This window comes from Clinocottus analis, unplaced genomic scaffold (genome assembly GCF_023055335.1).
Source record: "Clinocottus analis isolate CAN_PGR_092001 unplaced genomic scaffold, fCliAna1.0.p SCAF_4, whole genome shotgun sequence".
NCBI lineage: Eukaryota > Metazoa > Chordata > Actinopteri > Perciformes > Cottidae > Clinocottus > Clinocottus analis.
In genome coordinates this window covers 4,547,619-4,559,971 of record NW_027176153.1, presented here as the reverse complement: position 1 = coordinate 4,559,971, position 12,353 = coordinate 4,547,619, and the positions used below count along the sequence as shown (strand labels likewise).

The 12,353-nt window shown below is 40.8% G+C and overlaps 1 protein-coding gene across 1 annotated transcript; it reads left to right on the top strand.

The window, feature by feature from the left end:
- Positions 1-5,304: 5,304 nt before the first annotated feature.
- Positions 5,305-12,249, top strand: LOC137800560 (alpha-1,3-mannosyl-glycoprotein 4-beta-N-acetylglucosaminyltransferase C-like). The gene is made up of 5 exons (XM_068597802.1): positions 5,305-5,386; positions 6,549-6,633; positions 6,961-7,108; positions 7,668-7,922; positions 8,858-12,249. The coding sequence occupies exons 2-5, from the start codon at positions 6,553-6,555 to the stop codon at positions 9,763-9,765; spliced, it is 1,392 nt and encodes a 463-aa protein (XP_068453903.1). The 5' UTR covers positions 5,305-5,386; positions 6,549-6,552; the 3' UTR covers positions 9,766-12,249.
- Positions 12,250-12,353: the final 104 nt, after the last annotated feature.

Genomic DNA, 12,353 nt, shown 5'->3' with positions numbered 1-12,353 from the left:
GGGGTGCCTGTATGTAGTGTCCTCCCCCATGAGCGTACGTCTCAGGAGTCACTGTTGTCCTCCCCCATGAGAGTCCGGTCTCAGGAGTCATAGTGTCCTCCCCCATGAGAGTCCGGTCTCAGGAGTCATAGTGTCCTGCTGCCCCATGAGAGTCCCGTCACAGGAGTCATAGTGTCCTCCCCCATGAGAGTCCCGTCACAGGAGTCATAGTGTCCTCCCCCATGAGAGTCCGGTCTCAGGAGTCATAGTGTCCTGCTGCCCCATGAGAGTCCCGTCACAGGAGTCATAGTGTCCTCCCCCATGAGAGTCTGGTTATAAGGATGTCGCTGGCAGAGTGAGTGCAGCTGGAACTGAGGAGGTGAGTGGACTGAACTTTGTACTTTCACGGCAGCGTTGCTTCTCAGAGCAGCCCTTTATATATGCATTTGTGCGACACTTTTCAAAGTTCTTCATGTAGTTTTTGTCCGTGCAGTGTGTACCTGCGCAGTATTTTTTTCAACTTCGTGCGTGTGTGGGTAACGGTGCGTCTGGAGGACGGCTGGCTCCGGTCGCCCCAAACAGCGGACGTTAAATCAAATGAACAGTCGGAAAGTCTTCGGTCATTTAGTGTTATTTAGATGAAGAGCCACGTCGACAAGGGTGTAGGTGGTAGGGACCGCTTATAAAGTTTTATATATATATATATATATATATATATATATATATATATATATATATATATATATATATATATATATATAGGAAGAACCAGATTAACCAGAAATATTGATACGACTTCATGTCCGCATACTAGTCGACACATTACAGTATTTTCTCTCCTCTTTATAAGAGTTTGATAGTTATAAGCAGGTAAATTATATATATATATATATATATATATATATATATATATATATATATATATACATATATATATATATATATATATATATATATATATATATACATATATATATACATATATATATATATATATATATACATATATATATACATATATATATATATATATATATACATATATATATACATATATATATACATATATATATATATATATATATATATATATATATATATATATACATATATATATATATATATATATATATATATATATATATATATATATATATATATATATATATATATATACAAAACATATATATATACATATACATGAAGTCATATCAATATTTCTGGTTAACCTGCTGGATTGTTCTTCCTCCAACTGTGAGGTAGCAGGTTTGATCCCGACGTGAGGTTTCCAGTTTAAATCTCTCATCTTTTGCCCCGTTTACACTGAGCGTCACTACGCCGGACTTGAGAGGATGGATATGTTAGCTGTGTTGTTGTTCTGGAAGAGTTTTCCAACATTCAACAGTTCCCTTGAAGAGATTTTAGCAAAGTTCACTTGTTGTATCTGTTTTATTAAAATGTGCGTCACATTCTGTGAGGCAGCTTCGCCTGCAGCTGGCTGCTCATGATTCACAGAGCATCTCCCTCCGGAAACTATCAACGGTAAATAATTTAAAAAAAAAGAAAGTAACGGAGAAAAGTGGACAGTTTCTTTCTGCGTGGACGTATTCGTTTGCTTTTACTGCCAACGATGTTGCTCACCTGTCTGCTTGATAAATTAGCAAACAAAACATTTCATGTTGAAAGACTCTTCCAGAACAAACACACAGCATCTGCTGAACAGTACCAAGCTGCTGATGAGAGAAGAAGAGCGACTTCTCAACTGCTGCCGCAAACTGAGCAAAGTAAATATACTTTCAGGATGTGGTCGCGTCTCCAAGCTCAACCACTGCTGCTGGTTCTTCAGCTTATGAGACAATGAAGCGTGAAAAAAAACAAATGCATCCTTGGGCGTACGTTGTGACGCTCAGTGTAAACGGAGCAACACCTGATAACTTACAGTTGGAGGAAGAACCAGATTAACCAGAAATATTGGTACTTCATGTCCGCATAGCTGAGTACTGTCATAGTTGACACATTACAGTATTTTCTCTCCTCTTTGTAAGAGTTTGATATAAACAGGTAAAATAGCAATACAATGTCAATTAATAGTCTTTATTCTTGTTCAATGAGTTCATAAATACAATATTTATTTTTGTATATGTAATATGGCTATATATTGTCATATTATATATACAAAACATATAGTTTATATATATATATATATGTGTTTATATATATATAAATGTTATATATATATATGTGTATATATATATATATATATAAATATATATATATATATATATATATATATATATATATATATATAAATACACACACACTCAAACAAGGATGCTTTCAATTTACTTAATAAAAATATGGAAAGGATTTCCACATGAAGCAATTATGTTGATTCAATATAACTCACTTGAGTTGATTCAACTTCATTTATTAGGGTTAGTCTAATTTAATTTACTTGTGTCAGATTAAATAGTTTGAGTTGATTCAACTTAATTGATTAATGTTTTTTTTACTAATGTAGAATGAGTTTAGCTAACCCTATTAAGTTAAGTTGGACACAAATGTGTTTAACCAACACTATTAAATTAAGTTGACACTAATCAACTATTTTAAGTTGGATCAACATAATTGCTTAATGCTTAAAGAAAGCATTTTAATCATGTGGAAATCCTTTCCATGATTTTATTAAGTTAGTTGTAACCGTCTTTTTTTTTGTTGGTGAAAATGTTAACACTCAAAAGTTATTAACTTTTATAAAAGGTCATTTAAAAAAATACTTTGAGTGTTAACATTTTCTTAAAAAAGACGCTTTCAAATAAAACTCAGTTTGTTTTTAATAACTTCAAGTGTTAACATTTTTTTTCATGTTTATTGTGAACCAGAATTGAAATTTAAGTTAACAAAATATACAGATTAGAACATACAACATTTCAAACGTTCCTCTTCAAACCGTTCACACATTCCTCTTTAAATATTTCACATTTTGTACTGTTGTGGTTAAAACGATTGTCCCTTGCAGGCAAAAGTGTCCCAACCGCTCTTACTGCTGCAGGTCCTGTGGTTTGAATCTGACTTGAGATCCCACAAAATACTCAATCAGATGGCACTTACTACATAGTTCTCGTCATTTGTTATTGACCAAGTCCCCCAATCATTTCTTAGACAATAGTGTGTACATGCAATGTTATGCTAGCCTGTGGCCCATACTCTGGTTTCCCGCTCAAAACCTCCCTTTGGGCCAGAACTTGAACGCGCCCCAGGTCACAGTGACTGCTTCGAAACACCTGAACTCTTCACCAGAGGAAGTGCGCAGGTTGTGATATGGAAACCATATGGAAACCATATCACAACCTGCGAACATAAAATATGGCAAACATTCACTTATATGTATGTATATGGCCGTGACAACATGATTCTTTAAAACATTTTCCTTCAACATTCCCCCCTTATGATCAAAATCACTCACGCAAACGGACAATGTTTTTGCTCCTTTGATTCCTTCAACCAGAAGGAAATACTGTTTCTTTCTGCGGTTCTTTATATCTTCTTTGGCTTATGTACTTTGCGTACAGTGGGGAACCGCTCACGCAAGAGGTTACTAGCACCTCGTGGATGATCGCATGAGATGTTGTGGGTTCTCTTTTTGGGAAGGCGTCCATGGACGTCGTTAAAGGTTATCTATTCTTATCATATCATGTAAGCAACAAATATGCCCTGTCATAAGGGTTACACTCTTCTACTGTCACTTTAGAGTGACTTGACTAGTCAATGGCAGAATATGCTGTATTTACGCAGGAGTTTAAACCTGTAAATTGATGCAAGCGACGAGATTACATAAGGCTACACGCGTCTTCCTCTTGGGGCGGTTTCCTTTGGGTTCACCACAACAAGACGTGTACTGCCTCTTTGCCGCGGTCCTGTAGGGAGTTTGGGGCAATGTGTTTCATTGCCGGGGCTTGTAGCCTCCGTAGTTTGACTTAAAGCATGTGTAGATCACAGAGGAATCTGTCCCACGCAGTCTATGACTCCACCCCTCCTCCCTCATGGTTGGGCTGCTGGGATCCTGGTGTAGACCGCTTTACGCCTTGCTTCTGATCGCGTCTGTGGTTGGCTCGGCTCGGCCTCCATGATCTCCGCTCCTCCCACGTCCTCCGGTCCTGCTTCAGGTGGCTCCGCCTTGGTACAGTGTGTGACGTGGTACCAGTGTTGTTTCCCCGTCAACCTTCACTGCGGTGGGCGTGGTCAGCACCACCAGGTGAGGTGCTTGGCTCGTCCCCTTCCCCCCTTGTAGGTTTTTAGGTAAACCCACTCGCCTGGACTGCCTTCTGTGGTTATGCAACACCTTTCACCTTCTGAAATACTGCTTCATGTAAACGTTAATCTCTGGACACAGCTTCGTATTCTTGGGTTGATGGCTCCACCTGGATAACCTTTATGAGGTCCTCTCAGGTACGGTGCAAGCATTGACCGTCCTGCCATTGTCTCATGCGGTTTTAGACGTGTAATGCAGTTAGTTTGCATTCTTCGAAAGCTGCAGAGCATATTTCATATTATTGATTAGTGTAATGCAAATGTGACTTTCAGCCATGATACGAACACACAATTGCATAAGGCTTACTTCTCCTTATTGTTTATATCCCTCAAGTATTGTATTTTACACATAGACATTCCTTATTTACAGTGTAAGGCGTAGTAAATTATCTATAGTACTACTATCTTGTTGGTCCTAGACTGACCAAGTCAATTGTTTTTCCAACCCACTGGATGGCACTTAAATCTTTATTTTACTCAATAAAATAGGTTGGCAACGGTTTCCTTCGGAGACAATTTCCAATTAAAACAGTAATAAGTTGCAAGACCCAATATATTGCAATATCGTAGTATCGTGATACCTCTTGTGCTTCCCACTCTTATTGATTATAAGCTCTCCCTACCAGTGCTGAGACGCTCCGCCCTTGCACGTGGACTCTGGTTCTCATACTGCGCGTGCTCCGCAGGTCCAGCTGTCTTGGACCGTTAGTCGCCTCGCTTATCACACCTGCCCTGTCAGTCATGTGTTCGGCCACTCCCCCTCCATGCGGTACCGGTAACATAGTTTAGATTGGGTGGAGGCGGGTTCTGAGCCCATGACGCAGGTATCGGACCAAACCTCAGAGCAGGACCCCGGTATTAAAGTATCCGGGTCCTTTCGACACTGGTCCTGGACTCAAGCGAAATCCGCGTCCGTCAGTGCGTGTCAACACATGGCCTAAATATAGACCCACGGGTGACCTCCATTCGGGTCTGCTCGGGAGCTGCTGCTCCACGTCACGCGCTGCGGGCTGCCCCTGCGTTGTTTTGGCATCAAGTTCAGCCGCGGGTTGACGTCACCGACAGTTTTCACTGTTAAGCGGCACACAAATAACTGGTGAGTCCTGTACTCCCATTCTGGACCAGCATTCCTGTTCGGACACCTTCTCAGCTAGTACTTCTACTATTGTCTAGTACTTCTGTTATTGTCTAGTACTTCTGTTATTGTCTAGTACTTCTCCTATTGTCTAGTACTTCTACTATTGTCTAGTACTTCTACTATTGTCTAGTACTTCTACTATTGTCTAGTACTTCTGTTATTGTCTAGTACTTCTACTATTGTCTAGTACTTCCACTATTGTCTAGTACTTCTACTATTGTCTGGTACTTCTGTTATTGTCTGGTACTTCTACTATTGTCTGGTACTTCTACTATTGTCTAGTACTTCTGTTATTGTCATGTACTTCTACTATTGTCTGGTACTTCTGTTATTGTCTGGTACTTCTACTATTGTCTAGTACTTTTACTTTTGTTGAGTACTTCTGTTATTGTCTAGTACTTCTTTTATTGTCTCGTACTCCTGTTATTGTCATGTACTTCTACTATTGTCTGGTACTTCTACTTTTGTCTAGTACTTCTGTTATTGTCTAGTACTTCTACTATTGTCTGGTACTTCTACTATTGTCTAGTACTTCTACTCTTGTCTAGTACTTCTACTATTGTCTAGTACTTATGCTATTGTCTACCACTTCTGTTATTGTCTACCACTTCTGTTATTGTCTACCACTTCTGTTATTGTCTACCACTTATGTTATTGTCTAGTACTTCTACTATTGTCTAGTACTTCTGCCAATGTCCAGTATTTCTACTAGTGTCTAGTATTTCTACTAGTGTCTAGTACTTCTATTAGTGTCTAGTACTTCTACTGTTGTCTAGTCCTTCTACTGTTGTCTAGCACTTCTGCTATTGTCTACCACTTCTGCTATTGTCGAGTACTTTTACTTACAACATTAGAAAGCAATGTTTAAGTCAAGTATGATGTTGCCTCACATTTAAATAATAAATAATAACAGTCTTTATGAATTAAACGTTCATATCGGCCGATACCCAAAGCACAGGGAACTATATCGGACACATGGAGACAATTTTCATTATTAGCATGTGGATACAGACACAAGCTCGATTGCAACGCCCTGGTCCAGTCATTAACTCTTTCTGTGTGTGTGTGTGTGTGTGTGTGTGTGTGTGTGTGTGTGTGTGTGTGTGTGTGTGTGTCTCAGGACAATGGGACGTATTTCAAAGAAGAATGTTTTGACAGTGGTGCTTCTCATCGGAGCATTGTTCCTTCTCAACTTCCTCTTTGCTGTGAGTACCTATTTGTGTTAAAAAAGTTTACACATGAATTATAATTAATAATGTATTATACATTGACTATCTGGTGTATGATTTATTAATAATTGAATATGTTTTGATATAAAACATTGGGAAAGGTATTTTTAAATCATGGCTGATGTAAAGAGGCTCGTTCGCACAGTGAGGGAAATAAAATGCTGGCACTCGGCCCAGGTTTCCTTATCCGGGCTGTAAAAGCCAGATCAATACATCGCTAACTTTGTTTGATGCTTCAGTCTGTGGAATACAGTGTCACAACTGTAATGAATTAATCAACCAGTAGATGTCTTTGTTTTGCAGGGCCAAAGTCTTTCACATAATCCGATTCCAAAGGAGTTGCGTTTGCAAGCAGAGAGGCTGGTGACGGAGTCGTGGGTGGAGCAGGGCGGTTTCCTGCCTCTCAATGTGTCCTATCAGGTGCTTGCTGGGGAACCATCTACTAAACAGAGTGAGTTACACACTTTGTCTGTTTTGGTGAAAGATGAATTGATGTGATGGTCGTTCACTTTGCGCAAAAATACATGTACATCGTACGAGCTGAAAATAAAATGCAAGCTGTTACACACTCACGGTGACCTGCTTTTCTATTTGCACTTATTGGCAATATACCCTTTGAATATTCACCGCATAATATGTGGATATTTTTGTTAGCTGATGATTGTAGCTGATTCACAAACATCTACATTGCATCATTTACAAACGAAGACTCTGTAATCAGACAAATATGAAGATATTGAAGACATAATTCAGGCTGCAAGTAAATCTGACTCTAATTACATGTTTGTATTGTATTATTTAGGGCGCGTATGACAATAGTGTGCCCTCATTCTTCTCAGCTGCAGCCTGTAAGGGTCCGAGAAAAGGGAGATTCATGATGAATGATAGATCAAAACATGATTAACCATTAGTAACAAGCTTCCACTGGAATGCTCACTCAACAGATTAGTGTGGTTGAATGATATTTAAAACCCCTGAACATTGCACTTTTCTGCCTGGACGTGTTTCAGGGTATTTATCCATTGGATTATCATCAGTGAAGAGGAAAAAGGGCAGCTATCTAATCCCCACCTTGAAGTCCCTCTTCTTCCAGTCATCTCCTGAAGAGCGCTCTTCCATGGTGGTGGTAGTGTTGCTGGCAGATTTTGATGTCAGCTGGAGAGTCACGACAGTGATGGAGATCAAAACTGCATTTGCCTTGGAGCTGGAACAGGGCCAGCTGGTGGTACTCCATGTTCCTCAGGACCAGTACCCTTCTGTTACAGGTGTAGTACTGTGTACACAAGTAGGAGCACATGTGATCCGACTTCTGTACACATTCGTTCACATCTATGCCAGTGTTTGCTTGACGTGTGATACTGACAGAATACAAGAAGTGACGACCCCCATTGGTTTGTTGACTGCTGTTTTGAAGCCATGAATTAAGCATTGAGGCCGTGGCCATCTTGTTTTTTGGAACCAGAAGTGACACAAGTGAAGCTAAGTACAACCAAACTCGGAAGGAGACATATTCAGTCAACCAAAAGTTTAAAAAATATCTTTCATGAACTAAAATCACCCTATGAAAGGGTTAAAGTTCCATGACAAACACATGGTCAACTCTCAGACATTGTAGCGACCTGTCAATCACAGTAGCCCCGCCCTAAAGCATCGCTTGCTTTATGATCTGTTTGACTCTAAATGGACCATCATTTACAAAATGAACATCATGTTCTATCGAAGAAGAGATTGAGACATAAAGTCATGTTTACAATGTTTACTGAGGGAATACATCAAGAGAGAAGTAGAGTCATTTATATAGACTTTTTATATAGACTTCTAGTCACCCCCTTGGAGATTAGTAGAGAGAATGCAGCTTCAACACATGAAACATATACTTCTATACAACCAGAGGAGTTGCCCCCTGGTGGCCAGGAGAGAGAATGCAGCGTTAACACATGAAGCATCGACTTCTATACAACCAGAGGAGGCGCCCCCTCATGGTCAGGAGAGAGGATGCAGCTTTAACACATGAAACATATACTTCTATACAACCAGAGGAGGCGCCCCCTCATGGTCAGGAGAGAGGATGCAGCTTGAACACATGAGGCATCGACTTCTCTTCATCGACTTTGATTATGCAGGGTTAAGGCTTCCTTTCAGAACTGGAGGTTGCAGCCTGGACACTGATACACTACATGCCTCTGTGGTTTTCATGCAGGTCTAAAGAGGAACTACAACGATGCTCCAGACAGGGTATCGTTCCGCTCCAAGCAGAACCTGGATTACTCCTTCCTGATCCACTACAGTGCCGGTCTTGGCAGATACTACCTCCAGCTGGAGGATGACGTTTCCGCCGCAAAAAATTTCCTCTCCACCATCAGGAGGTGCGTTGCAAAGCAAGAAGCGAAGCAAACCACTTGGGCAATGCTGGAATTCTCAGTCCTCGGCTACATTGGTAAACTCTACAAATCCGCCCATCTTCCTCTCCTTGCCCGCTTTCTCTTCCTCTTCTACCAGGAAATGCCTTGCGACTGGTTAATGTTTCGTTTCCGAGAGTTGCTAACACAAAAGGAACCAATCATTTTCAAACCCTCATTGTTCCAACACATAGGTACTTTCTCCTCGTTCCAAGGGACATACAACAAGCTAAAGGACGAGGACTTTGAGGAGGAGTTATACATCAATCCTTCAGCTGAAGTTTATTCTGATATGTCCACCTACAAGAACCAATATCCCAAACTAGCCTGGGATGGTGGGGGATTTTTCTGGGGACGCTCCCCAGAAAATGGAAGTTATCTGACTGCAGTGTTCGCGGACCCTGCAGTAGTGACAGGGATTTTTGTAGAAACGGGGTCAGGGGGCAAAGACCTCCTAGAGTCAGCTCAGGTGGAGATAGGCCGTGATGTGATTACCACAGAGAAAGGCGAGAAGAGTTGTAAAGAGTTCCAGTCAGTGGGGACGTTAGAGAATGGGAGGTTTGAAAAGCGAGAGATGGACAAAAAGTATATCTCTAGCTCTTCTTGTCTCCGGATAAAAGTCACAGCTGGGCAGAAGGAGTGGGTGATCATCAACAAAATCAGGATCTCAACAAAGCTGAATACAACTCCACACCAAACCGAGCAGTGAATTTTTCTTCTTCTGGTAGGAGGAATAATTGTTGTTATTTAACCTGTTAGATCTCATATGCAAGATAATCATGTGACTTTTGTGCCTTGTTAAACATTTTTACTGACTTATGAACAATCCAGTGTCTAATGAAAGTGTGTGAAGCTAAGAAAATGTTTGATTGCTCTTGGTGAATGGACTATACTTGTATTTGTCTTTTCTAGTCTTCTGACCCCATGTTATCCATGTCATCGTTCACCCATGTATTCACTGATGGGAGGAGCTACCACGAAGGTACCACCTGTCCATGATCAGGACTAACTGGATTACCAGGACTAACTAGTTAGCCGTAAGCATGGTGCTCTGTTGCGAGATGTTTAAACTACTACAGACAAAACCATGTGCACGCCTTTGCACACATGAACTGGTGTTTAAAAAGGACAAATGTGCATACCCCTTGAATGCTGCATGGGAAACCCCTTTAATGCTCAGTGTCTTATGTTTGATCATGGGGAGTACTGTACAATTTAGCCATTGTCTAAATAAATCCTAGCCTGATTGCATAAACTAAGGCATTGTTGCCCTCCTGGATACCTTTAGAAGATTGTGTGAAAGCGAATGAAGCTTTTTGCTTCTTGAACAATGACATGCACAATGCTAACCAAAGGAAGCAACCAGAGGGGGCGGGTGATCAAGCTAAGGAATGAAGACAGAGCAACCTAACCCATGTTACAAGATGTTTTTGTTTTTTTCATTGTCATACTGGGATTATATGTGTACACAGGGTTCATTTGATGAGACTTGAGATATCACTGCTGCTGATGATTTAGGTGATTTGTAAATAACAGTTCTGGTGCTATAAATAGTTCCAGCTGTGGACGTTGGGTATGCATAAGGATGGCTGTTTTGCTTTGGCATGTTTACAATCTTCAGATTTTGACAGCTCTGGGGTGCCGTGCGAGCGACGTCCAGCTTAACTTGATCTATTTCTCCATGTATTCAGCCCGGGTGCAGGGTACACAAATGATTGAGCAAGCAGTGGTGGGTGGTGTCAAGCTGGTGGTTAGACATAATAAAAGCATCTTATGAGATCATATTGACGATGCACTCAGCTGGACGGTCATGTCGAACAGCAACAGAGATTGTATTTTCTATGCATGCTGGGAGTCTATGGAGGTGAGCAGAACCACAGAGTGATCAGGTGAGGAACAGTTTAAACAAGAAACATGCACTATTTTTGAGTTTTAATATTAATCCCCTTAGAGAAATTCTGTACTGTACTCTGTATCGGCACAGAAATAGGACTCACTATGCACAATATTACATTCTTACCAGTCCCTTCAAGCAATGTCAGAGCAGGCTATTACTACAGGCTTGGAAAATAGTGTGAGCTCCAACTTCCATTGTCCCTCTGGCTGTCACGGCCCTCGGGTTGGTTTAGTCTGTCCAGTTTCATTTTGAAGGACTGGACCTGTTTAAACATTGATTCCATGAGAGTCTCAACACCAACACCTAATGTAGGATGTTGGCAAAGGGTGTTGTGCAATATGTGATGGGAATGAATTAACCTTATGAATCTCCTTCAGTGGAAACAAATGTGATGTGAAACCTTGAATGTCTTTAAGCATTTATTAAACAGAAACTTGGAATAATACAATTGAACGGACAGAGCTCATCCCCACAGATGGTTCGGAGGTCTGACAAGAAACTTTAGTTCAGATTCGGATACTGGTCTGGCTGGTCCGTCTGTGTGGAATTTGGATGTTCTCCTTGTGTCAGTGTGGGTTCCCTCCGGGTTCTCCGGCTTCCTCCCACAGTCCAAAGACATGCGGCTTCGGTTAATTGGACTCTAAATTGCCCGTCGGTGTGAATGTGAGCGTGAATGGTTGTCTGTCTCTATGTCTGCCCTGTGATGGGCTGGCGACTTGTCCAGGGTGTGTCTGGTGAATGTTTTTTGGGTGAGAGTCAAGAGGAAGCGATACAGAAAGAATACAAAAGAAAATCATTCAAAACAATATCAAGTTTAATCTGTTATTGTTCCATCTGCATGGCACAGTTCAGACTCGATCAAGATGAACTGTTCAGCTTTAAGAATAAAGCACTCATGATACATTTCCAACACACAATATTTTGCCATTGACAGAATTTGTGTTTATGCAAACTGTTAGGTGATGTCATTTGAACTACTGTGGAAAAGCAGGACAGAGGCCAGCATACATTTCCCTATGAGGACATGTAAAGCAGATCTTATCTAAGGTGTGCAGGATTACCTGGGCCGGTGCTGTGTTGCATAACGTGGCACAAAAGAATGGTGTTCCCTTCCATCCGGAGCGCAGAGGACTGACAGCTCAGACAATGGCATAGGTTACAAGTGGCCTCTGTCTTTGGGCCCTGGAGACGACGCTCTGTGACATCACCTTAATCCATGGGAGACTTTTATTGATAAACTGTTGAATTTACTTTAACATGTTTAATAAATGGTTCCTGCTGCTATTGGAGCTATTCCAAAATAGAATCTGTGTCCATCTGCTGTGGATGAAGTGCTTTTTTTGTTCTGTACTCAGAGTTTATAGCCTCTGTTATTTTTTCCATTCAGGAGTTTTTGTTCC

Coding starts and splice junctions, on each gene's coding strand:
- LOC137800560 (XM_068597802.1), top strand. CDS start 6,553: ATGGGACGTATTTCAAAGAAGAATGTTTTGACAGTGGTGCTTCTCATC. Junction 6,634..6,960: donor TTCTCAACTTCCTCTTTGCT/GTGAGTACCTAT, acceptor TTTGTTTTGCAG/GGCCAAAGTCTTTCACATAA. Junction 7,109..7,667: donor GGAACCATCTACTAAACAGA/GTGAGTTACACA, acceptor GACGTGTTTCAG/GGTATTTATCCATTGGATTA.